The 26,894-nt window shown below is 31.4% G+C and overlaps 1 protein-coding gene across 3 annotated transcripts in view; it reads left to right on the forward strand.

The window, feature by feature from the left end:
• The window catches only part of LOC106466907 (spectrin beta chain-like), a 92,444-nt gene that overhangs the window by 38,246 nt on the left and 27,304 nt on the right, over window positions 1-26,894 (forward strand). For all 3 annotated transcript variants that reach the window (XM_013927217.2, XM_013927233.2, XM_013927242.2), the window contains exons 19-37: window positions 3,003-3,099; window positions 4,318-4,446; window positions 5,694-5,744; window positions 6,461-6,526; window positions 6,906-7,181; window positions 9,509-9,676; window positions 10,941-11,113; window positions 12,395-12,485; window positions 12,831-12,977; window positions 17,195-17,458; window positions 17,862-17,992; window positions 18,708-18,894; window positions 19,535-19,735; window positions 20,438-20,646; window positions 21,855-22,059; window positions 22,447-22,710; window positions 23,116-23,226; window positions 23,526-23,770; window positions 25,516-25,654. In XM_013927217.2, coding sequence (XP_013782671.1) covers window positions 3,003-3,099; window positions 4,318-4,446; window positions 5,694-5,744; window positions 6,461-6,526; window positions 6,906-7,181; window positions 9,509-9,676; window positions 10,941-11,113; window positions 12,395-12,485; window positions 12,831-12,977; window positions 17,195-17,458; window positions 17,862-17,992; window positions 18,708-18,894; window positions 19,535-19,735; window positions 20,438-20,646; window positions 21,855-22,059; window positions 22,447-22,710; window positions 23,116-23,226; window positions 23,526-23,770; window positions 25,516-25,654 — 3,154 coding nt within the window. The remainder of the gene's footprint in view (window positions 1-3,002; window positions 3,100-4,317; window positions 4,447-5,693; window positions 5,745-6,460; window positions 6,527-6,905; window positions 7,182-9,508; window positions 9,677-10,940; window positions 11,114-12,394; window positions 12,486-12,830; window positions 12,978-17,194; window positions 17,459-17,861; window positions 17,993-18,707; window positions 18,895-19,534; window positions 19,736-20,437; window positions 20,647-21,854; window positions 22,060-22,446; window positions 22,711-23,115; window positions 23,227-23,525; window positions 23,771-25,515; window positions 25,655-26,894) is intronic.

Genomic DNA, 26,894 nt, shown 5'->3' on the forward strand with positions numbered 1-26,894 from the left:
TTAATATATACACTTACACACACACACACACACACACACACACACACACACACACACACACACACACACACACACACACACACATAAAATATATATGTATAATCAGATGATACATCTTGTACTGAACAAAACCAAATGCTGCTACAACCAGGGTCAAACAAAAACAAATTTGTTAAATATAAAACCTTCAAGCAACTAGAATACAAATTGTATCACTTACCAAAAAAATGATTTGTAAACCTATGTCTGGCCAAGATTAGGTACAAACATTAATAAATAAAGCTGGGAATTAGAAAAATTATCTAATTCACCAGAGAGTAACATAATGTTTCAAAATTAAACCACTTCTCAATATCAAGAACAATATTCAGCAATAATTAGTAATAACTCTTTCTAACTATTTCTTATGATCAAGGAAGGCTTTTTTATTTAGTGACTAATGTGACTAGCTATTACCAGTAGCCTACATAATCTTTCACAACATTAATATCTGTACGTCACTGTTAGGGGAAGCTTGTGTCAGTTTCATTATACGTACACACTCAAAATCAATGTGCTCTAGATAGAAGGTGATGTAGTGTTTTAATATAACTAAAAAATCTTAGTTGAACTAAATGACATAAGGAATAATAAATGAATGATAAACAAAACTATAACAAAATGAAATTAGAATTTTCTAGTTTACAATCTGTTCAAATAAGTTATTGTGTATCCATTGAGATACATGAATAGTGTTCATTAAATTATAGATCTGTTACTGTATTGAAGTATTAGTTATAAAAGTATAGGTCACTTGAGTTGAAGAAGTGAATATATTTTTAGATATAGCAGTGTTAAGGTATAGACCTGTTAAGATGAAGAATTGTACATCAGTTCAAATAAAAAATATATCTGTTTAGATACGTAAGTGTTAGTTATAAGTATTGATCTATTCAGATAACGAAGTGTACATTTGTTTAAATATGGAGGTATCAATCAGAAGTATAAAGATACATTCAACTAAAGACAAAAGTCATGTTTATCTCTTTAAATATAAAAGTACCATTCAAAAAGTATTGATTTGTTCAGATGAAAAATATACAACTGTTTAGATATGGAGGTATCAAACAATGGTATACATTTTTTCAGGTAAAAAAGTGTATCTGTTTAGATATCTTCTATAAGAAATATTATTATCAGAGGTTAATAATGTAAGATTTTGTAATTATATTAATCGTAGATATTTGATTAACATAAAAAATTGTTAAATTTTGACCAATTTAGTAAAATTTTAGCATAATGCATTCAGATAATTTTTAACACTACCTTAGTGAATGAATTATTTCCAAAATAGTATTACCTTCTTTTACCCAAAGCTATCTTGATCTGGTTTGCTCTCTAAGCATTGCTAAAAAAGTTTTGCTAACAGCACTCCAGTCTTTTATACCCCTTCCTTTTTGTGCCATTACAGAAAGTGCTGATCATGTGACTACCCTCCACCAATCATACTGCACCCTCTACTATTCTAGCACAATCCTCACTTTTTTGATTGGCATTCTAGTGTATAGACATGTGTTTTAACTCATTCTCCATGTGGCTACAAAATATTTATTGTGCTTGATCACAAATTTATATCAGGACTTCTTGTGTTTGGGTAAAACAGCAATACCTAAGCCAGCTGATTACATGGAAGCACGGTAACAGGTGGAAAGTGCCATAGAGAGAAAGTTCCACACAGTAGTTCCTTCCTCATAAACATTAGTAACATCAAAGGCGAAATCATCAGCCGAACATAAGACATGAACTCCCCATGTGCTTTCCCAGCAGACATCATTGACCCTGATACCTGGGAATTCCTATCAGAACCATTGTCTACTAACGCAGGAAGTTCATCAACCACCATATTAAATCACAAATTCATATGAACAAATTAGAATTTGTGAAAATATATTTTTAAAACAAACAAGTAGAAACAATGGAAATTAGGAGATCTGTGGTAAGTTTTTCAGTGCATATTCCTCACTCCAATATTTAGTGAATTTATGTGTGCTTGTGTAGGTGAACCTCATTTCTGCAATTGATAATTTAGGTCTTTCCTGTCTTCCCTACTGAGTATCTGGTAAGTTAGATTTTTGTAATTCTTTTACCATCTAAATTAGTTAAAATTTTCATATATAATTGGATTAGTACTTTGTTTTTGTTTAATTTTCGGTATATGTATTAGTTTTGCATGATCACTACCCTTTGGGTAATTGTATTTTTCAGCTAACTTTGTGAGTGTGTTGGTTCTTTTAATTTTACTTCCTTTTACTGTTTGTTATCTAGTTTGTAAGTTCCTTTTTATATACTACTAGTCACATCTAATTGAAGATTAGATTTGAGTCAAAATTTGGGTGCCTTTTTATTCTCATGTTCTTCAGGGTAGATTTTACTTTTGTGTCCTTTGTCTTATAGGTTCTTTGGGTTGTCTTATATATTAGAAATTTAAGGTACTTTTATCTTCTTCTAGTGGTTTTGTACTTTAGGTGTTGATCAGTGTTTTGTTTTAGGTAGAATTTCATAGTTTTGCAGGTTTGTTATTTTTATGTACTTTGTAGACTATAAATTTCTAAGTTTTGTTAGTTTGTTATTATTGAGTACTTCCTCTAAGTATGTTTAGTTTGTGTCTTTTTCATTACACTTCCTGAGATGTCTGTGGGTTCTATGGGTTCTATCTGAAGGTTTTTGCCTTCAGTTCTGCTCCCCCTCTAACTACTTCCCAGATCTCCTTCCCTCCTCCTCAGGATCTAGTTGCAATAGTATAGATGATGCAGTGTGATTGATGGAGGGTAGTCACATGATCAATGCATGTTCTGAAATGAAAATGAAGGGGTATAAAAAACTGGTGCACTGTTAGTGAAACTGTTTTTAGCAATGTTTAGAGGGCAAACCAAGATAGAAATAGCTTTGGGTGATAGAGGTAAGTACCTATCGGAAATACATTTTCAGTGTAAGAAAATGTTAACTTCCAATTTATCATTAAGATGGGCAACTCTGCGTAAACTAGTTGAAGAAAAACGTGAAGAAATTGATTTTGCACATGGAGTGCAGACTTTTCACATTGAATGCAGAGAAACCACTGTAAGTATGCAAAATATTCTTCATCAGAGCTTACAATAAATAGAATTATTTTCTTTAGGTGCCATTTGTGTTTTGTTTGACATTTGATAGAAGTAAACTAGACTGTCTACAAGTATTAAGGAAAGTTTAACTTTATTAATTTATTATTATATAGTACTTAACACATTCACGACATTGTGCACTACTGGTGATACATAAGCATGTTTTCTGTTGGACGTTGTTGTGATCCACCCATGGTACACAGCACCCATGAGATATAACTCTACCTCATATCTCCAAAGTCCTATATGAAGCATTTACTTTATACAGATGGCTATAATAAAGGCACACCTTCCATCATGTACCACTGGTGGAGCACAAATGCCATGTTGAAAGGACAACTGAAGTAAAACAAATTTACGTGATTAAATCACTTTTTATTTTATAATTTCATCTAGAGACTGGCATTAAATTTTTCATTGTGAGTAATTGAAACAAAAAAAGCACTAATTGAGACTTCTTTCATAAATAAGAAAACTGTTATGAAGACTGTAATATAATAAGGATACAACTATTATCATCCACAGTAGTGATTATTTTAAGCCCATAAAATTATGAAATACTCATACTTCTAAAAAAATGGTAAGATTAGGCTGCAAAAAAGAGAAAAAAGAATTAAGTGTTTTAATTATGTGATTATTATTACTTAAATCAGAGTGTGCACCACTGATGGTACATGACAGCCAAAGCTTAAATGGGTAAAGACAGGACGTCATGTACCACTGGTGGTGCACTCAAGAGAAAGTTCCCAATGCAGTCATTTTGTCATAAAACATAACAAAGCCATAAAATTAGCTGTATCTAAGGCAGAGTTCACAAAGAGGCCTTACGTTCCTGTTGCATAATTAGAGAAATCACACTATGAACATGTTAAGCAATGTTTTTACTGTTTAAAAATAATTTTATGTTACAAATTTATGGGTTTAAATTTTGTCTAGTGTTTGGACCATCAGAATAATTACTTTTTCATTTTATTTTGTATTAAAATTAACATTTAAAAAATCAAATCTTTGGAGATCCTTTGTTGTTGTTTTTTGTCCCAGTAAATTAGTAAGTCATTGGCAGTAGGTGTGAGATGTGTGACCAAACTTATAAACTTTAACTCACTTAAGCTGATTTTCTTTCTAAGATAAATTTTTATTATTGGTTTCAAACTTTGACATTTACATAATGCTATAGACGTGGATTGAAGAGAAGAAAAAGATACTGCAGGCCACAGAGGAGCTGGATAATGACTTGGCTGGCATCATGACCCTACAGAGAAGACTAAGTGGCATGGAAAGAGATCTGGCAGCTATACAAGCCAAGGTTAGCTGAATCTTAAGAAGAACAAATTTTAAATTACATGTTATTTCACTTGAAATATATAAATGTTTGCACAACCTATAGTGTTCTGTTGATTCTTAATATTTTGAAATATAGATAGATTAAAAACCTAGCAAATACTACAAAATTCTTTGTTTTTTAAGGCTGATGTTTGGAACATATTGGTCAATGATGACATTTTGAAAGTCATTCTTATTGAGAGCTTATTTGTTGTTGGGAGCCTTTTTTATTAGTCAAAGATTGACAGTATTTTAGATTCTGTAGAAGTAATCATAAGATAATAAAATTTTTAACTTGTGTTGTATGTGTTTATTGTAAAACTGATTTATTCACAGAAACTATTATTCTTATTCATTGTATATCAATAATAATTATTTATTTTTATTACTTGAGTTATTTTAAGAAATCTTATGATGGCTCATCAGTAAACTTGAGGGTTTGTAATGCTAATATTCAGGCTTCAAGCCCTGTGGTGGGCACAGCATAGCTAAACCATTGTGCAACTTTGTGCTTACTAACAAACAAATTTTTAAGAACTGATGCAAAGAGTCAAACCCAATATATATATAAAAAACAAACAAACAGGCAGAGTTTTAATACAGGCTTCAGAGTTTGAGGGTCCTTGCCTCAAATACCACAAACACATTTTTTTAGGTCAAGCATGTACATGTAGTGCCATTTTGTGTTGAGTAGTGCTGATACCTCCTGCAAAGGAATACTGTGGTCTAATATCACATATAGTTGGTTCCACAATTACTCATTCTTTCAACTTTAACGTATTTATTCATTTATTTTTCATTACATAATATGAATGCACTTTTAGTTTTTTCTCTCACTTGGGAACTCAAGTGTTGTACATTGGAGGTGGCATGGCAGAGAATGAATATTTATTGAATTTTTTCACCATAGATTTAAACAGTATTTTTAAACACTGCTGCATTTCTACTAGTATTTCATGGATAGCAGAAGTAGCAGCCTAAAAAGAATTCTTGCTGATTATTTTAATGATAGAAATAGCAGATTAATGAATAATATAGGTTAATAGATAAGAAATACTACAGATTAATAAATAAAAATATTTTGCAGACTTGGAGTATTGTGAAGAAAGAAATAATGTGCATGCATATGAGAAAGTTTATTAAAATATTTGTTAGAATATATTATAATGTGAAAGTGTATTGTGAGTTGGATTGTTTAGTTAATATGATAATCACATTTATTTTTTTCAGCTTGACTCTTTAGAGCAGGAAGCAGAAAAGATTCAAAAGGAACAACCAGAGGTAACATTTACTCTTTGGAAAAGCTTATTTCTAGTTAAATGCTAATTTCATTTTTAGGTTATTATTCTTTTTCTAGTGACCTTTAGCTCTTTATCTTCCTAGAAAAAATAATTTATTCTACATCAAGAGCTACAAAACTTGGTTCATGCTTGAGAAGAGGATCGATATATAATCCATCATTTTTTTAAAACTGAAAAGGAGTTAAATATATGATTATGATAAACAAATTGTGATGACAGAAATACTGCATTTGTGAACCAACTTTTTTACTATCTAGCTGCAAATAAACTTTCTAACATATTGTTCTGTAACTTTACAAACAATATTACTTTATGAAGTTTTCGTAAAGTAATGTTAACTATAAATTAACAGTTTGATCATGTTTATGGCAATATGTTGCCAATGGAGCTAACATTATTTGTCAAAAAACAAACTTGTATCTTTAGGGCTAAAATGATAAATTACAGATTACATCATAAATTTGTGTCCAAAATATAATTATATAAAAAGCTCATTTATTGACGTTTTTGTTTATTTTCTTATTTTTGCTTATGACAAATTGTCTGGACCCTAAACCACTACCCAGTGTATTAGGAAAAATGGTAACTACATTTAGCAATTATACAGTATACTGTTTTTTTCAATAGATGCTAAAAGTTATTGAGAGAGTGAACTAAGAAAAATACTATTTATGATAAACTGAAATTTTTTGATAGGAGGCTGAAGTAGTACGTGGAAGAATTTCTGAAATTAAGAATGTCTGGGAGCAGCTGACTTACCTGGTATAATATCTTCTTCTCATATGGATAAAGCATGTGTAATAGTTTTACATTGTGTCCTCCATTTTTATATTTATGAGTCTATGATAGTGTATAACATTTGAGGTATTTCCTTCTGGTTTAATACCGAAGATTGCCGTGTGATAAAAGATAAATGCCCTTTATATTTAATTAAAGAAGTTGAAAAATAATTAATAGCTTTGTTTTAAAGGCATTAATATTTTTGCATAATATTAGTATGACAACACTGGCTTTGGCAATAGAATACATTCTGATACACTTTAATTATTGAAAACAAATGGCAAGTTGGGTACAATGAATCAAAATGTTTGTTGCCAAAATGAATTGTAAACATATTGAATCTTTGTCATACTTTCTTTAGCTTAAAGATCGTGATTCAAAGCTTGAAGAAGCAGGAGACCTCCATCGCTTTTTGCGTGACCTTGACCACTTCCAAATTTGGTTGACTAAGACCCAGAAAGATGTGGCTTCTGAAGATATACCTTCCAGTCTGGCTGAAGCAGAATCTGTTCTTAGTCATCATCAGCAAATCAAAGAAGAAATTAACAACTATGCAGATGATTTTAATCAAATGATGGAGTATGGTGAACAAGTCACAAAGGATCAAACTGATTCACAGTACATGTTCCTCCATGAGGTGAGAAGCAACAGGAAGTTAAGTTATCCTGTTTTAACCTTCAAATTACCAACTTTTTTTACACTGGTTACTATAGGTGGGATCAACATATTGCATCCTACTCATAAATTCTCTATTTTTGCATGTTACAACACTCAGTATGAATTGTTGATCAAAAACATTTGTTGAAATCACTGATTTACTGAGTAAAATACAAAATGGGCTCCAGAAAGAATTAATGGAATTAATTACAGTACTGTTCATATTTTTTTTTAGTAATTTATTTGTGTAACTCTTGTATTATTAGAGACTGTAACCAAAAAAGTTGGACCCACAAGCAATTTAATTTAGTGTGTAAATAGCTTATCAAAATGTGTTTAAAAAAATGATAGCATTCATGGAATATATCTGCATGCTTAGAGTTAAAAGAAACTTATATAATCAAGCTAATATCTTTTGGTAATGATTATTTTTAGTATTAACAACTGGAATAAGTGGCACTGTGACATTCTTATAATTGTCCTTCTCATGTTATTGGCAACTAGCAATTAGTTTGTTAATTCAAGTCTGTTTCATTGGTTTTAACCCTATCACTCCGGGTATCCTTTACGGCGCATGACACAAGGTTTTAGCGCCTTACATTCAAATTTTATTAAACTACTTTTTTGTTTATGTTATATCAATTAGAATAGCATAAAATCTTAGCTAATAATTCATATTTTAATAGTATACAAGTTTTTAATTCTTATTTCTACAAGGTAATGTTTAAAAAAAATCCTGAATTTCCACTAGTGTGACCCACGTGACACATTTTCTCTTAGCATGTCATCATCCATATTTTATCCACCACCCTTCAAAGAAGTATGAAATTAAACATAATTTACACTCTATGAAATCGTTATTGCTCAGGCAAATCATAATTTACATAGTTTTCAATTTTGTTTGGTTACAGAGCTATCAAACAGAAAATCAGACCCCTCCTGCCACACCCACCTGTCACATCCTCTCTTTCATAATTCATTGATAGTTCTTTCTTATTTTTCATTATATCTCACCTATAACCAATAGAAAGTCAAGGTTTTCATCTATCAAATGACGTATTGTATAACGTTATGTTCTGAACAGTTAGAAGTCGATTTCATTCAGAGTAGCAACATCGTTCCCATGGGAAAGCTTGGATAAATTTATAACGGCTCTTGGTGCATAGCTAGAAAGCCAGAAAAATTTTGAGAGGTAAGGGAACTTGTCTATTTTTTGCATGTGTTATTAGTCTATATTCTTTGGTGCATTATTTAATTAAATAAAAATTGTTAAGTGCATTACTATTAGTACTATAAAAATTAGGCTTAACTGTCATTGACAATTGAGAGCAAGAAAAAAGAAGATTGTGTAAGTACTTTATATCTTGTTTTTTATATTTATTATTTATTTATTGTTATAAAAGTAACTAAAATCTAAAAATATGGATCTTTAAAGTTATTTAAGACTGTAGGTAAAATTGGTAACAGTATTAATATAATTTAAATGGTTCATGATGCACGCATGCAAGCAGCTCTTAGTAGCTCATGGGTAATGTAATTCAATAAGCGTAACATGGCCTGCACATTCTCCAAGTGATTTACAACTTTTTATTGCAAGGATAGTAGCTAGACACAGTTCAAAGGGCAATAAAGCAAAAAAATTTAATTATGAGTTGATTATAATGCTATGAATGTAGAGATAATTAGGATAAACGAATGTAGTTTCATATTACAATTTAAAGTCATTCTAGAAAGAAAAAAGGTAATTTATGTTAATTTTGATTTTATTTTGGTGGTTGTGAGGTCAGTCAAATTGACCAAACCCAGTTTTGAGATAGGGTAAAGAAAATAACAGATAAACTATAAAGTTTTACTGAAAAAAACGTTTGAAATACATTTAGGAGGTTTTAGGGATTACACAAAAGAAATTTGAGGTTTTTGAGATGAGGAAAAGTATTTTTAATTTTAACATGAAAAATTACTTTGCACACAGACTATTGAAAACAAATCTCAATATATTTGTGGACAAATCTTTATTTGATTTTATTAAAAATACTTCATTAAAAAATATGATTTTTTGCATGTGAAAGACTTGTAATGTTATCTGAAAGACTGCCAAATTTCATGAAGATATACATACTATATTGAAAACTATAAGTATTAATCTATAAAGACTTTAAACAAATACCAAAAGGTCACATGGTCGATCAGATTGACCAAGTCATATTGAGAGAGTTAAAAAAGTAAAACGTTGTGCATTTTGGAAACAAAATCAGATAACCCATGGCTGTGAATATTTAAGAGCTTAATTAAAAGTTTTTCTTTCAGCGTTTACGAGCCCTTCAGGATGGTTGGACTGAATTGTTGCAGATGTGGGAGAACAGGCTTCAGCTATTGTCACAGAATCTGAACCTTCATATGTTCATGAAGGATGCCATACAAGCAGAAATTATACTCAACCAGCAAGAACATTATCTTTCAAAAGACAAAAGTCCTGTAATTATTATTTCAACTATTTTCATTCAAAAATAGGATTTATCTACTTACAAATATTACATTGTATCTTATTTGTTTATAGTACAACAAAAAATGTTTCTCTTAGTGACAATAAACGATGAGTTGGTATTTTGTTCATTAACATGAGAAAGACTTCATTGTTTTGATATAGCTTATCAGAAATTCAGTTCTACAGAAATTGAAAGCATATATTCATAATTATAATAACATTCAGCTTATAAACCATTTTGTTCTATTAATAATAATACTGTTGTTCAGATTGCAGTTTATGATTGGAACTGAACATTTACAGTATTCAACAGAGATTTATGAAAAATGTAGTGATCATTGTTATAAATCAGCAGTTCCAAACCTTTTCTATGCTGAGGGCCCCTGAAGTATAATAATTTTTCCTTGCTTGCTCTCCCCTTTTCAGGCTGAATTATATCTTTCACTCAGTTTTTAATAATTCCAACAACTACTATTTTACAAGCACAGTTTCCTTCATTTTTGTAGTAAGGCAAATTTTAATGTTCTGCTTATTATTGTTTTACAAGTACAGTTCTTTCTTCTTTGTAGTAAGATAGATTATAATGTTCTAGTTATTACTGTTTTACAAGCACAGTTTCCTTCATTTTTGTAGTAAGACAAATTTTAATGTTCTACAATTTACTGTTTTACAAGTACAGTTTCCTTGTGTGTATAGTAGAAAAGTTTCAATGACTTGCTTGCTTGTGTTACTCACCCATTTTGCAATACAGCAATATATAGGCCAGAATCTGCTCCCATTAGTGGCTACTTAAAACTTTAATCACCCCAAGTAACTTGTATATTTCAAGACCATTTTGAGCCTCCCCCTCTTTCACAGCTATAATTAGCTATCTTTTATGTGGTAACTACTAGTGGCCACATTTATCACTGTAACTATGTTAACCCTACCTTATATCATACTAGTGTTACATCTTAACTAATATTAGCTATATATATATTTTACCAACTCATCATTTTATTGATTGCTCTATATATGTATCATAATTAAAAGTGATTAAATTTTATGTCTCATCTAATACTGTCTGTATGTTCTAGCACAAACATCTATTACTTTACATAATCTAAACTAATGTTGATCATAACATAATTTGTAGTGTCTGTTGGGTCATATATTGCATTTCAGGAAACTTGTCAACAGATTTAGTTTCTGTTTGATTTAAAGTGTTGAAAATATTATTTTTTATACTAATAATAACACTTGTCTTCAATGCAGACTAACTTGGAACAAACAGAAAATATGATCAAGCAACATGAGGCTTTCCTCTCAACCATGGAGGCAAATGATGAGAAAATCAATGGTGTTGTTGAGTTTTCAGAGAGAATATGTAATGAAGGTCATTTTGCAGCTGATAGAATACACAAGAAGGCTGAAAATATCAAAGAGAGGTGAAAAATTTTATATACTATTCATACAAGTTTTAAATCCATAGTACAAAAAAAGTGAAATATGTATATTTCAAATTTACTTGTCATTGTATTTCCAGTTGTCTGATCTACTGAGTTCTGAAAAACATTTTAAATATCATTTGTAACTAGCTTATCTTATGTATGCTATGAATTTTTCGACTTTTTCAACATTATTATGATATGGTGGTATAGAGCAGTAAGTAAAATTTAAGTTTCTCGTAAACAAAATTTTTTTTTTGCAGGATTATATTTAATCATAGGCAATAGAAATATAAAATTATTTCAGAGTGAAAATAGTTGTTTCTCAGCACGAATGTATGCTTACCACTTGACCATTTATTTACATAAATTTCTGTGTGCATGTAAAAGTACTAGTTTACAATTAATAAATTATTTCTTTATCTCAATAAAACCACATTTTATACTGTTAGAATTGTTACTGTGCTCTTATGACTTAATTTTAACATATTACTATGAAACGATGCTCTTACAAATGGGTGTATATATAATAAGAATATTGCATGGAATTTCACTTTATTTTGTTATTTTTAAAAGAATTAAACAATTGTAATGGAGAAGTTTTTTTTAGAAATAAGTATAAAGATATTGCTTTTTAGCAAGTGTAAAGTGTAACTGTGTTATGGGAATAACTTCATGTGGTTGTTAAATGTGTTCCAGTGATTTTCAGATCATAGAAATCTCATGGCCCATGTTTGACATTTTTCATTTTCAAAATATGTAAGCTGCATTTATTTTGCTTCTTTTGCATAGTAAAGATATGTTTCAATATTCTGAATATTACTGTTTACAAGTACAGTTTTCTTCTTTTGTGTAGTAAGGCAGGTTTCAATGTACTGTAGTTTACTATTTTATAAATTGTTTCTTTTGAGTAGTAAGAGAGGTTTCAATTTCCTGCATACTACTATTTTACGTCTAGTGAGACAGGTTCCAGTTTTCTGTGTAGTACTGTTGTACAAGTACAAATTCCTTCTCTTGTGTAGTAAAACATGCTTCAGTGTTCCGTGTAATACTGTTTTACGAGTACAATTTTCTTTTGCATAGTAAGACATGTTTCAGTGTCCTGTGAACTACTGGTTTCTACATTTATTGTATCTTACTGTGAATTTTTTATGACTAGTTTGGATATTTTTTCAGTGACATTATATTCACCCAGCTATGTTGTTGGCTACTTTATGCTATTAGGTATATAGATCAAGTTTGATAGCTCATTTTGTATTTCATGAATTTCTCCTCTCACAGATGTAATGCTAATCATCAAGAAGCTATAAAACAGATGGACAAACTTAAGGATCAACTTGAACTTCATCAATTTTTACAAGACTGTGATGAAGTAAGTTTGACACTAATGTAGGAATGTAGTGAAAATTAGTTAAAAATTGATTTTCAAAAGCTATTCTTTACTGAATTAATTTAATGGTTTGATTAAAAGGAAAGTGTATGCACATGCACGTACACATACACAACATATTTTTCATGTAGTTTATTAATTTTAGTATTACTATAATATAAATTTTGTAGTTATACAAAAAAAAAAATTAGTTTTATATATCTAATATACACTTACACATAACTTAATACTTTAGGGAGTAACATTTATATGAGCTTCAAAGCTGTCTATATATATACCAACATGACTATTTTCATTGTGATTTATTTATAATTTAATTTTTTTTAGTTTTCTGATTGGATGCAAGAAAAATTTATCACTGCCCAAGATGAAACTTATCGAAGTGCAAAGACTATTCATAGCAAATGGACTCGACACCAAGCCTTTGATGCTGAAGTTGCCTCCAACAAACCTCAGTTGGAAAAGTTAGTTGAGGTGATGAATTAAAAATATATAGTTTATTATTTCTTCAGAATAAAAGCATTTGATTTATTTTTATGGTTAAAGTATTTCATCAGATGGTGTTCCATGTTCTTCCACTTTTATGTTTTTGGGTCAGTGGCAGCATTAAACATAAGCAATTCCTTGCAATCTCACATTGATGAGTTAAAAAGAATATTGAACAAACAAAATTAGAAAGTCAATTTATTATTCTATTTTTATCTCTGGTAAAAGTATGACAAAACATGCGATGTTAAGTCCCTTAAGATAACAAGCAAATAACTTGATCTTTCATTTTAAAGTTACTTTTGGGGAGAATAAGTTCTATTAAGCTTCTTGCTATTATTGAGAAACAAATTAGTCAACTGTGTAATGTGATTACCTTGCAGTTGGAAACCTCATGCTACGAAGACTGGCATTGCTTTGAGATACATTATAATTAGAAATAGCCGTATCATTTGGTTTGGTTTGAGGTTCCACTAGATCAGCACTTCTCAATCTATTTTAGGGCCAAGCAACATTATTTGTTAATGTGACTTAAGCAAGTACCAGAAAAATAAGGACCAAAATTATTAAAGAATAAGATCACATAGTGCTGCCCTCTATATGCAAAATATTTTCGCATGCCACAGCTGCCTTGCACTGCCACGTAACCAATGACAACCCTTCACCAATAGGAGTGCAACATACTCTCCTGACGCGTGTGACTCCCTCTATTCAAATCTACCAAACTATTACTTCTTGATAAGCAGTGCTATAGTCGAGATGTGTTTTGATTGTACTCTCATCATGCATTTTTCTCTTTAATATTATCATATGAAGTTGAAAGATCATTTATATCTTTTACTACTGTTTTATTTTTTAGTTTTCAGTGATAACTTATCTTGATTCTTCTTTTTTATTTTAATAATTTTCATAATTTTATGATGAATATCAAAGTTAATGTTACCACTTCGGAGATTCTATAATTTGCTATCATCACAGTTACACAGGCTTCTAGTCTGGGGAATCAACTGAGGAATTTTCGGCCTTAATTTGTTGGGAGATTGAACATTATCTGAGTTGACCTTCTTCTCTTGATAGTGCTTGACTTCCTCCTGAACCTGCCAAACCTCTTTGTGTTGATGAGGATTTTGACAGCCTTTTTCCTCCTCCCAATAATGCTGTACCTTCCTGTGTCTCTCCTGCAGAATCTGTTAGGCCTAATTCATCCTTTTGTAAACATAATTTCTAAGGTTTGTTCTGTTTTATCCATTTCCTTGATTTCTTATAATCCTGTTCCATTCTCATTACACGACATCTCTTCCTTCCAGTATATTGTTTTCCCTCTTTCTCCTGATGTCAGGGTTTCATGCTGAGCATGAGCATTTTGTTTCTCAGTTGCGAGCTGATGCCAGCATACCTCACCCTCTGTGGGTTATGGATCAGTTTGCCTTGGCTTACCATCAGGTAGATTACCCCTTTCTTGATTCTCAACAGTTAGAATAACTACTGCCAGTATGGGGGTTGATCATGACAATCCTGTCTGTGTATCCCAGGCCCAGTTTTCTCACCTTTACGACTCTCCTGCAGTACTTGTACACCATGCACCCTTTTTTTGAAACACTATACAGATCTTTTGAGGGTTTTAGGGGATACCCTCTCCAATCTTTACCTCTACCTTGGCACAAGTGTCCTTCTTGGCTCTGTCTCTTCACATGTAGTTTCTTTGCTGTTTGTATCTTCTGGGGAGGCACATTGTTTTGTCCCAGGCTCATTTACCATCCACTGATCTATGGGACTTGCGGGTGGCTCTTTTTTTCCAATAGTTTCCGGGAATATTCTTGAAACTTTGGAATTGTGTGTGGACCCTTTTGTCTTTGGTTGCTCATTTTTCACACTCTGGACTCTTGCAATCCCTTGTTCCACGTCTGATGCCCTCCTGTTATTTACCTGTTCCCCCCACTAGGGGTTTCACAGTTCATCGTGTTTATCGATGTAGGTCTCCTCATCACCAGCAGTACCAGTGACTATATTGTGGGTTCTGGTCCAGTGGGGGCTTGTTTGACCAATTTTGTTCACATATGGTGGGAATTTGCTACCGATCATTTTGTTCTTCAGGTCTTGTCAGAGTGACTTGTCATTCAATTCCTTTCCCCACTTTCTATTGTCTCCTGTTACCATATCCCATATCTGTTACCTCAGGATCCTCCTAACAGTCTATGTCTGTCAGAGGCAATGCAGACTATTCGATCACAGAGAGCTATTGAGTCTGTCAGCCATCCTTCCCCAAGTTTTTCCTCCAGGCTGTTTGTGGTACCCAAGAAAAGCAGGGACTGGCACCCTGTGTTTGATCTCTCCCACCTCAATCAATTTCTAGATCTTCCCCATTTTCCAATGGAGTCCTTTCTCACACTAAGGTGGACTTTCTCTCCAGGATTATGGATGACCAAGGTAGATGTTTCGAATGCCTATCTACATATTTCCTATTTCTCCTTGATGTAGATGCTATCTTCCATTTGTCCATCACGGGGTTGTGTACCAGTTTCATGCCATGCCCTTTGGGCTTACTTTGGCTCTGTGTGTCTTTTGTCAGGTTGTCAAAATTTTTGACTGACTTATGAATGCTCAGGAGCTACATTTACACCACTACATGGGCAACTGGCTTCTGTTAGCTCCTTCAGAAATGGAGTCTTCACATCATGCATGTCTCCTTCTGTCCGAAGCTACATGAGTAGGTTGGATAATCACTTATCAGAATGGGGGCTGACCATGATAATCCTGTCCCTACATGGTTGGGGTGTGTGGGCCAATCAGCAGGATGCTTACAGACAATGGTCTACCACCAAGTGATCTTACCATATCAACACCTTGGAGCTTATGGTGGTATGACAAGCTTTGGATCACTTTCTTCCTATACTCAGAAATCGAATTGTCATGATCCATTCTGACAATTCTACACTAGTAGCTTATATCAACCATCAAGGTGCTACCCATTCTCACTGCCTTTGTAGTTGAACTTGAGATCTAATTTTTTGGGCTCACATGCTTGGGATAAGTGTCATGTTCTGGGTGCTTTCAACATTGTGGTAGATCATCTTTCTAGACTGGACAAATTTTATCCCACAGAGTGGTCCTTCGATCCTTAGGTTTTTAGGTGGCTATACTTACAGTGAGGTACTTCTCAGCTGGATGCATTTGCCACTTTCCTCAATTCCAAGTTATCTCTTTTTTGGTCTCCGGTTCCTCATCCACAAGCCCTAGCTGTTGATGCATTCAGCCAGGATTGGACCAACTGATACCTTTATATTCATCCTCCAATCCTTCTTCCCAGCTGATTTCAACCATCCATGCCACTCCTTTTCAGGTTCTTCTGATTGCTCCTTACTGGCTGGCACAACCCTGGTTTCCTCAAGTACTTCAACTCCATACTGCCCCTCCTTTGCTTCTTCATCTCACTCCATCTTTTCTACGTCAACTTCAGTCACCAGTATTTCATCCCACCCTTCCTATCCTACTTCTTCACGCCTGGCATTTATCAGGACTTGCAGGGGTAAAGCAGAAGGGGATTGCAACCCATCCCTGCTGTTCCTTCAATTAAATAAATCGGGGGCAGTCTGCTTTCCAAAATAAGGTTTTCATGGTCAGTCCTTGCACTGTCTTTGGTGTTGGCATTCCTCTAGACTCTCCACTGCATTTTATCCCCCTCTTGTTCTTCAAATGGAGTATGGGAGTTCTTGCCACTTTCCAGTTCCAGGCTGCTGGGGTGGTGGACCATAGAGGTATCCTCTTGAATGTGATCTAACACTAACAAATGAATACACAACATCCATTCAGTTGAGAGTATGCTGGTGGTGTTCTGCTGGTGTAGAAAAGGCTGGTCCTACATTCATGTATTCTGTTATAAGTGATAGAAATAATTTACTGAACCAAGTACAACTAAACAAAAGTTTATAGAACATTCACCTTTAAATAAAGCTAAATTAATAAAAGACCCATGAAAGAAAAACTTAATTATCAAACAATAAGTGTTATTTTGATCTGAACAATGACATAAGATAAAAACAAAGAAATAAATAAATCAAAAGAAATTGACTACACACATGTCTGTAGAAAAGAGTGAAAAGCATCTATTAAGAATTTTTTAACACTTGAGAGAGAGTCCCTCAAGGGGTTTTCTTTGTGTAGTGTGTCTATTTTAATAATTCTTATGGTTTTTATATTTAATACAGGCTGGGCAAGCACTTATTGCTGATAAACCTGACATGAAAGATATCATTGAACCCCATTTGGAGGATCTTGCACAGCAGTTTGAAATCTTGGAAAGGACAATAAAGGAGAAAGAAGAGAAATTGTTTAATGCCAACAGACCAGTTCTTTATGAACAAACCTGTGATGATGTAGACAGCTGGATTACCGACTTAGAAAACCAAGTTCTATCTGCTGAAACGGGCCAGGATCTTACCAGTGTGAACATCATTCTTCAAAAACAACAGGTTAGAATAAAAAAAATAGTGTAATATAGTACCACTATAAGTTCCTTTTTTTGTATTGGTTGAAATTTTCTATACTTTTTTTCCTACTTTCTTGACAAAACATTTATCATTACATTAAAAAAAACTGTCATCTTTGTGTTGATACTTTTCTATAAACAATTAATATTAAGGCGTGTTTTTTTTTTTTCGTAATAGTAAAGTAAATAATTATTGCACAAAGATCACGTAATGTTCTTTCAGGTTTTAGGTTCAATAAAAATTTTATCCGAAATTTATTGTTAAAATATGTCATAATGTATTATACATTGAATGCTAAACTAGTTAATTGGTAAGAACATGACATTAAAATGGTAAGAATATGTGATTTAGAATATTCTCTAAGGGCACTTTATTTTATGTATAGATGATAGAAACTCAAATGGCAGTAAAGTCCAAACAGGTGTCTGAAATTAAGAATCAGGCTGAGTTTCTAGAGAAGTTGGAACCTGATAAAGGTGATGACATTCAAGCAAGGAAGGTACACGTGGAAGAGAGGTAGGTGGAAATTAGGTGAACCAGTATGACCTTTTTGGACATAGACACACACAATCTGAATTGGGAACAAAAGAACTAACATTTTTCTAATGGTACGAAGAATATTTCATTGGAGGAACTCTTGCAAGGACAATACAAGAAACAACTTACGACAAAACAACAAATTTATACCTATTTTTCACTGACGGAAGCTAGAACCAAATTACATACTTTCATTTGTACTTTCAGAAGGTTTGATATAACAAACAAGTTTTAAACTTTTGTTTTTTCATAAGGTAAGTATTTTCATTGAAACATGGAAGAATTAAAGGTTGTGAGCACTAACCCTAGCAGCTAGTTGTGGGACATCTGAGAGTAAGATTCCATGTTTCAGTGACTGTCTTATTTTTAAACCTTTTAAACTTGGTATATTGAACATCAGAAAGTATTTATCCATTTCAAAGTAATTTTTTTTTATTTGAGCTTATAGCCTTAGATGGGAGGTGTCATAAAATTTTGTATTGTTTAGTTATCTCATAATATTAGGTGGAATTTGTCATAATATTTTGTATCATTTGATTGTCTAGCATTAGGAAATCTGAACTACAATATTAAATACTCTGAATTGTTTGAAACATTCATTTTAAAACTAGTAGTGTTGAAGTTAAAGTTTGAAATTCTTGTTCATCGTTTCATATTGTTTTTAAAAGCCATCTATTTTGTTGAATAATCATAGATTTCAACGCCTTCAAGCTCCATTACTGGAAAGGAAAACCCAACTTTTAAAGAAAAAAGAAGCCTACCAGTTTCGTAGAGATATAGAAGATGAGAAACTATGGATACAAGAGAAGATTCCACTAGCTTCATCAACAGACTGTGGAAATAGTCTCTTTAGTGTACAAATGCTGAAGAAAAAATATCAGGTGAAACAGAAATTTGTCGTTCATTTTGGTTTTGCACTTGATATATATATCAAATACTGTAATTTTGTAAACATTGGGAGTCTTATAAGTTGATATTACAATTTGTGGAATTTGAAAAATTCTGTTAATTGTTAGAGGAATTATATATATATTTTACTATTTCTTTCATTTAAATAGAAAACTTGCCCTATTTCTTTCATCTAGACTGTAAAAATAAAAGATGATACAGGATGTCTGTTTTGTAACAGCCAGCTTTGTTAAGTAATATGACATTATTTTTTATCAATAATATCAAAAAATAGTCATGGTGTGTGTAATGAAAAGTTTAACTGGACAAAAAAACTTGCAACTGTTAATTTTTTGGATGAGAATACAAATCTTTTAATTTTTTTTGCTTTCATAAAGAGGTTGGTAATTAGCACTTTCCTAACTCTTCCTTTCTGTAGTGATTTGATTTACCCTTGATGTTTGTCTTTCGATTTTTGTATAGAATTAGATAATTTTTCCTGTGGTAATCTTTTAGTTGCTTGGTATGGTCAATAGTTAATGTTCATTTGCACAAAGATTTTTTATTGCCTATGCTTCCTTTTATTTCAGTTAATAAAGAGGAATATAATACTTTTTTGTGCTTAACTTCCAGTCACTTCGTACAGAGATAGATAACCATGAGCCAAGGATCATGAATGTATGTGTAAATGGACAGAAACTGATTGAGGAAGGCCATGAAGATGCTGAAGAATTCCAGCAACACATTGATGAGCTTGTAGCTTTATGGCAACAATTAAATGATGCCATGGATGGTCGTAAAAATAAACTTGAAGAATCCGAAAAAGCCCACCAGGTACAGTTGCCGTTTTTGTACAATAAAAGCAACAATGTCTTTAATTACATTATCAGTAAAGAGCAAAAACGTTTACTATATAGAAATCTTCAATAGTTGTAACAATCTTCCGATTATTTTTTATTCTGTTTTGAAAAATGAATAATGTTTTGACATATATTTTTGTTTTTAATACTATTTTTTATGTTTATTCACAACAATTATCAATGTTTCCATATACTTTTGACTGGTAAGTGTTCACATAAACTAAGAGTAGATAGTAATTTTTCTGTTTATTTTCAAAGAATAGTAAACAGTATTTTGATATATTTTTAGTGCATTTGTGGTCAGTAGGTTACAATTATTTTGACCTTTATCAGTCTTCAGTAAAAATACATTTAGTAGATAGGTATAGTAGTGGTTATATTTATCTTTAAAGTGGTTAAGAGTGTTTTGATATGGTAGTGTTTTTCTTTTGGATCATCTTCTGCCTAAAAGAGAATCTATGCTGTTTCTGAAGAAGACCTGATGAAGAACTCGGAACAGAGTTCTAAACATTATCATCTCAACAAAACTTTAGACAAGAGAAGATCCATAAAGATCATCACTCGACCATGACAACAAACTACCAATATAATCCCTGAAATAAGTATTTAAATATGTGTTCAACCTACTTTTGTTTATTCTCATCTACTTTTACAATGTGTCATGTTTTGTTTTTAGTATTATTTTGATGCTTCTGAAGCAGAAGTCTGGATGAGTGAACAGGAGTTGTACATGATGGTAGATGACCGTGGGAAAGATGAAATCAGTGCTCAGAATCTTATGAAAAAACATGAAATTCTGGAGAATGCTGTGGAGGATTATGTAGATATGGTCAAACAATTAGGAGATGTTGTTAAACATCTTGTTGCAGAAAGTCACCCAGAAAGGTATTGCAATATGGAAATATTTTGCAGTTTTGTAAACTCATAGGTTGTCTAAAAGAAGAAAAAATAGATATTTCATAATAGTTTGTCAAGTGTATTATTTATATGTACTACCAAACAAGCCTATATTAATGATAATTTTTTTCCCAGACATTTATAAAAGAGTTCTTGGAAAATGACTGGATGGTTGCAGTCACAAACACTAAGTGACTAGAATGGTGTTTTACATCCTATACTTGTTTGATTAATGGCTAGAGTTGATATAACCTGCAATTAAATAATTATTATCTAAGAACATTTATTAAATTTCATTCCCTAAAGATAATATTATAAGTTATTATTAATATAAGTTCTTATGCAAATCCAAGTAATTTGGTATATTTTTTTGGACTTTAGCTTGAAATAACAAATCCATGATATATATATATATATTTGTGGTATTAAATTAAAGTTAACTTACAAAATGTTGATCTTGTGATGCACTTGGCATTAACAAAATTTTAATTTTTCCATACAATCTATGTGAAAGATAGCAATTGTTCAGCATTAGACTTTTTGTAAAAAAATATGTCTGATGTAAGACCTTTGTGTTTCCAAATAAGTAGAAGATAAACCACACTGCATGTCTGGTTATAACCCCATGGTTGTTTCAGTTTAATATTGTTATTTTTTTATTTATGAATAAAAGTGAAAATGAAATTTTTTTTTTGACCAGTACATATTATATGTTGAAAAAATGTAAGAGTTGTTTAGGTGGTCCTTTAGTTTATTGCTAATTACCTTGTAAATTAATATTTGAATGCTGACTGTACAATGAGAAGTCATGATGTTTAGGCTTAATAATTTATTCAAGAAATATATGTAAGTAAATGTTAAAAGTATGTTTTTGTAGAAATAACTTGAAAGATTCATCTATAGACAAATTTACTATTTTAGATATGTTTAATTTTCCCAACAGTTCACTAAAGGAGCATGCCTGAAATGCAGTTATCAGTTATATTAATTTTATTTTACTGTTATGCTCTTCCAGTGAAGCTGACATAACAAAATGTTGGAAAACTAAAGCATATTTAATATTTTTTTTCTGAAGGTAAGCTTAATAATTTATTGTGACAATGTTTGTTTATTACATCCACTCAAATCTAGAACTTTAATGTTTCTTTATGGATTGAACCACAACCTCTGGTTATTGTTTTGTTTCAAATATACAGTGATCAGCTTACAGTTAGACAGTCTCAGATTGATAAGTTGTATGCTGGGCTTAAAGATCTTGCTTTCGAGAGACGTGGTAAACTGGATGAAGCTCTTAAACTATTTTCTTTGAATCGAGAAGTGGATGACTTAATGCAGTGGATAGCTGAACGAGAAGTAGTAGCAGGATCTCAGGAACTTGGGCAGGATTATAATCATGTTACAGTAAGTTGTAATAGAACATTTTCCAAAATTTAGACAGTGTGACATTTATGTTCCTGTGCCAGGATTTAAGTAGCATGTTTGTATAACTTAAGAAGGATTTTATGGCATGATTTGAAAAGTTTCCTTAAATTTTACTATTTATTTTGGCATAATTGTTTGGCAGAATTAGAAGTGATCCACCTAGCTAATAAACATTTAAGATCTCATCTGTTTTTTAGGGTGCCTTGAAAAGATGCATAAATAGAGCTGAACATAATATACATATTATTAAAATAACCTTGATATATGATGCTTTGTTTATTTTTATAGATTCATATTATTACTCTCAAAACTGAGTTTAGACCTTTGATCCCCAGGAAAGTAAAAGATTAAAGTTTTGTACTTTAGGTGCTCCAAGAACGATTTAAAGCCTTTGCTCAAGATACTGAACATACTGGAACTGAACGAGTAATAGATTTTAACCAGAGTGCTGACAATTTGATCACCTTGGGTCATTCAGATAGTGCCACCATTGCTGAATGGAAGGATAATGTTAATGAAGCTTGGACAGATTTACTGGAGCTCATAGACACTCGAATACAGATGCTAGCCGCTTCCTGGCAACTACATCGATTCTTTCATGATTGCAAGGATGTCTGTGGCCGTATTTTGGTAAAATATTCTTCCAGTCATTTTTACTGTGTAACATCATGAAATCATGATATACATGTTTGGTCTGTCAATAATATTTCATTTTAATAATTTGTGGATGTCATGTAATGTCATTAACCTAATGCTAGTTTTAGCTCATATGTATAAGGTAGAAAAACCAAAACAAACTAGTTATCTAATTTATTTAAATGTTTATACAAGAAGCTATTATTGAAGGTAAACATTTTCTTTGTGTACTATTTTGTAATGTGATATTGTCTTAAACCAGTTTACAACTTATCTGTTGTTGATAAATTTCATCTCATATGATTACAATTATCCAAAACACTGACGTTTTTTAGCTTCTGTTTGTAAAAATATTTAAGAGGTGTTTTATCCCAAAGAGTTTTATTGTTTTATTTGCAGGAGAAACAAAATGCTCTTTCTGATGAGCTTGGAAGAGATGCTGTAGGTGTATTTAACCTGCAGAGAAAACATGCAAACTTTGAAAATGATCTACAAACTCTTGAAATAGCTGTAAGTAGATTTCTGGTCTTTCTATCAAGCTCTTATTATGATAATCATTAATAGCTTAAACAATCTTTACCAATGATACATGGGTTAAGGAGATGCTTATTACTTTATCCCTTGATTAATTTCTCTTCAGAAAGTTTATAACATTCTCTAATTTTGAAAGATAGGTTACCACTTGTAGTATTGTGTAAGTATTTGTGTCCATTATATAAACTCAGAAAGGTGCATTTTTAACAATTTTTGATCAAAACAAAATGGAATCAACACTGTGTGAAAAAATTGTAATTAATTTATTATTATAGGTAACACAAATCAAGGATGACTCAGAAGAGTTACAAATATCTTATGCCGGAGAAAAAGCTCAGGAGATTATTGGACGAGAAACTGAGGTTGTCAGTGCTTGGCAGAATTTACTTACAATGTGCCAGAACCGACGTGTGAAGTTAGAAGAAACTGGAGATCTCTTCCGTTTCCTTAACATGGCAAGAGATCTGATGCTGTGGATGGAAGATGTTGTGAGGCAGATGAGCACTACTGAAAAACCAAGGTAAATAACAAAATGTATGCTTTGTGTCTGTTTAATGATATGAATTTTTTAACTATAAAGTGCAATATTGTTGTACGAGTTGATGGTGAATGATCTAATTTAGTACATAACTCTAGCTAAAAACAAAAATATTGAAAAGCAGTGACAATAACATGTGGATGAATAAATTGTATATATACAAAAAAGAAACAAGGATGCCACTTCACTTTAAAAATTTGATTTACTATTTCCTTTGTTTCTCATTTTATAAACATTCTAACCATGTTAGTTAGAGATATTCTTACTCCTTGTATAATTATGAACCAATTAATATTTTCTAAATGTTAATAGGCCCATCATTTATTGCCATTTCACACTGGTAAGTTAGTTTTTTGTGTGCATATTTTCCTTTTTATACCATTTTTTCTATTTAACATGGAGATGGAATAGAAAGGTTTTTAAATATTTTAAATTACAGGTAAATCAGATTTGATTAACAGGTGGGATCCTTCTCCACCTACTAGTGCTTTGTATATGTACTTTTTTTGTTCAGCACTTACAAAACAATGTGTTTAAGAAGTTTCTAAATCTCAGAAATAAATCATTCTTAACTTATATACATAATTAAGAATGTCATATTTATGTATAAAGTTCATTCTTGATCTTCTCAATAATGTATTTTGTATATATAATGTTTTCCCTACATGATAGGTTTTAGCAATGCTGAGGATTGATGGGCAATTAAATAATAGCAGAATTTTTATTAACAGTTGTGTTTGGTAAAAATGTAGATGTTTGTAAAACTTTATGTATATTTCTAGAACAACAGTCTTTTGTTATTTTATATAAATAATTAATTATGAAATTGTTTGCCAGTCTACAAACATGAAAACTTTGACACTTAAACTTTGCATAAAACAAAAACATTATTATGCTTACAGTTTATTGATGTGCCTGGAATTAAAACTTGTTTTGTGAAATTGGTTTCTTAATAAATCAGTATCAGAATAAACTCTACACCTAAGGAGGTATAAAACTATTCCAAAAATAATGTTTGTTATGTAAATATCACAGTGAGTATAGGAAAATGGGAAAATCAAAGAAATATATTTTGTATAAAAAATATACAAGTTACAATTTTAATTAATTGATTAAAAATGTTTTCAACACTGTTACTAAGTGAATTTATTTTGTTGAGTTTTGACCTTAGGCCCACTTCAGGCAATAATCTAACTACAACTCATTGCCTAAAATGTGGCCTGATGCCCACTTTAGGTTATTAGTTGTAGAAAACATTTGTATTCAATTAATTAAGAAGTTAACTTGTTAATTTATTTAAATATTTTCCACTAATCAAAGAAAGTGCTGTTTTTATATTAACTAATGTTAATATTGTTCAGTTGTCTAAAAAAAAAACTTATTTCAAAAGTTTAAATTATTTGTTTGATAATGAGCAAGAAAATAATTTAGTTCATTCATTAATAATAACATGATTATAAATTTAATCCTACATTTAGTTCTACCAATGAGAATAAAGATTTTATATTAGTTATCATTATATTTACTATTTATGCAATAATGTGATTATTTTATTACTTTCATATCTTCTTAAAACAAAAAACAAAACAGAAATTGTGCAGAAATCTATGATTATTATGTATAACAAGTTGTAGTTTTGTGTAATTTTGTCCTTATTATTTTTTTTACTTGCATTTACAGACTTATGTTACTAAGTAATTATTTTAATATTATTATTGTTATTACAGAGATGTATCAGGTGTAGAGTTATTGATGAATAATCACCAGAGCTTGAAAGCTGAGATAGATGCCAGAGAAGACAACTTGTCTGTCTGTATAAGTCTGGGAAAAGAGCTAGTAATTAGAAGTCACTATGCATCCACTGAAGTAAGTGAATGAAATATAGATGTAATCATTCTGTTTATAGTTACTGATATTTTTATTTATTTATGATGAGATTTATTGAATTTTACCATATTTTTATTTTCCACTTGTTAATTGCTCCCTGTTTGGAATTTCACTTGGATATTAAAAAGTGAATTCATGTTTAAAACATATTTGGTGTCTATATAGTTAACTTAGACTTGTCTTTAACTGAGATTTTTCAAACTGTTTGACAAGTGAATAAATTATTTCAAAGATCCAAACAGTGATGAGATGGTTAAGAAATATAGCTTCAACACCAAGCTAAATACATTATTTGTAATACATTTCAGTAAAAATGACAATTTGAATTCATGAATTAAACATAAGTCAGTCATAAGTATGCATTTTGATTCAAGAGCCAAGTTTTAGTGCTATCATTATTGTTTTTGTAATCATAAAGCATTCACATTTTTCAGTAAGTAATTGTTACAACTTAAATACGTGTTTTACAGTTTTTGTTTGCTAAATATTTGTAGTGTCTTTGTAGATGCCTAATAAGACAGTTAAGCAGTATAATTTAAGATTCAAAAATACAATAACAGCAACTTTTACAATGGACAAGCTTTGATTTTTAATGATTACAACATTTTTGACTTACAGTATTGAGTCATCATCAGGCAGGGCTTTTTTTAAGCACTTTGTAGTAGTGGGCCATATTAAAAAAAGGGCATATATACATATATTTATTTAGGCTCAATTATGACAAAAATTTTAAAACTACCATAATGGCATGAAGAAATGAAAGAAACACTTTATTGAAGATGTTAAAATCATGAGTATATTTTATAGAATACTTAGAGTAGTTTAAAATGATCCACCTGTGAAAAATGTAGCAGCAAATGCTCTTCCTCGATAGGCTTCAGTTGGCTCCTGATATCTGCAATCCTTCTTGAAAAATTCTGCCACTGTCAATTGTGGGTTATATTCTGAAATGCTGCAACCATTGAATGACACAATCAAGCATGCATTCATTGTCGACTCTTTCATGCTTAATTTTTTATCATCATATATGATGTGATGTGAACCAAACTTGCTCTGTTTGCATACTGTGTGGAGACAGTGTTACCATTGCTGCTAGGGTCTTTTGCACAATTTTTGCTGTTGCACAAACTGACAAAAGTCTCCTTAGCATAATTTGACAGACCTGCACCAGAATCACTTCCTGGAGGGAGAGGTGTTTCTAAGATGTTGGAAATATCTG

This window comes from Limulus polyphemus, unplaced genomic scaffold, assembly GCF_000517525.1.
Source record: "Limulus polyphemus unplaced genomic scaffold, Limulus_polyphemus-2.1.2 Scaffold76, whole genome shotgun sequence".
NCBI lineage: Eukaryota > Metazoa > Arthropoda > Merostomata > Xiphosura > Limulidae > Limulus > Limulus polyphemus.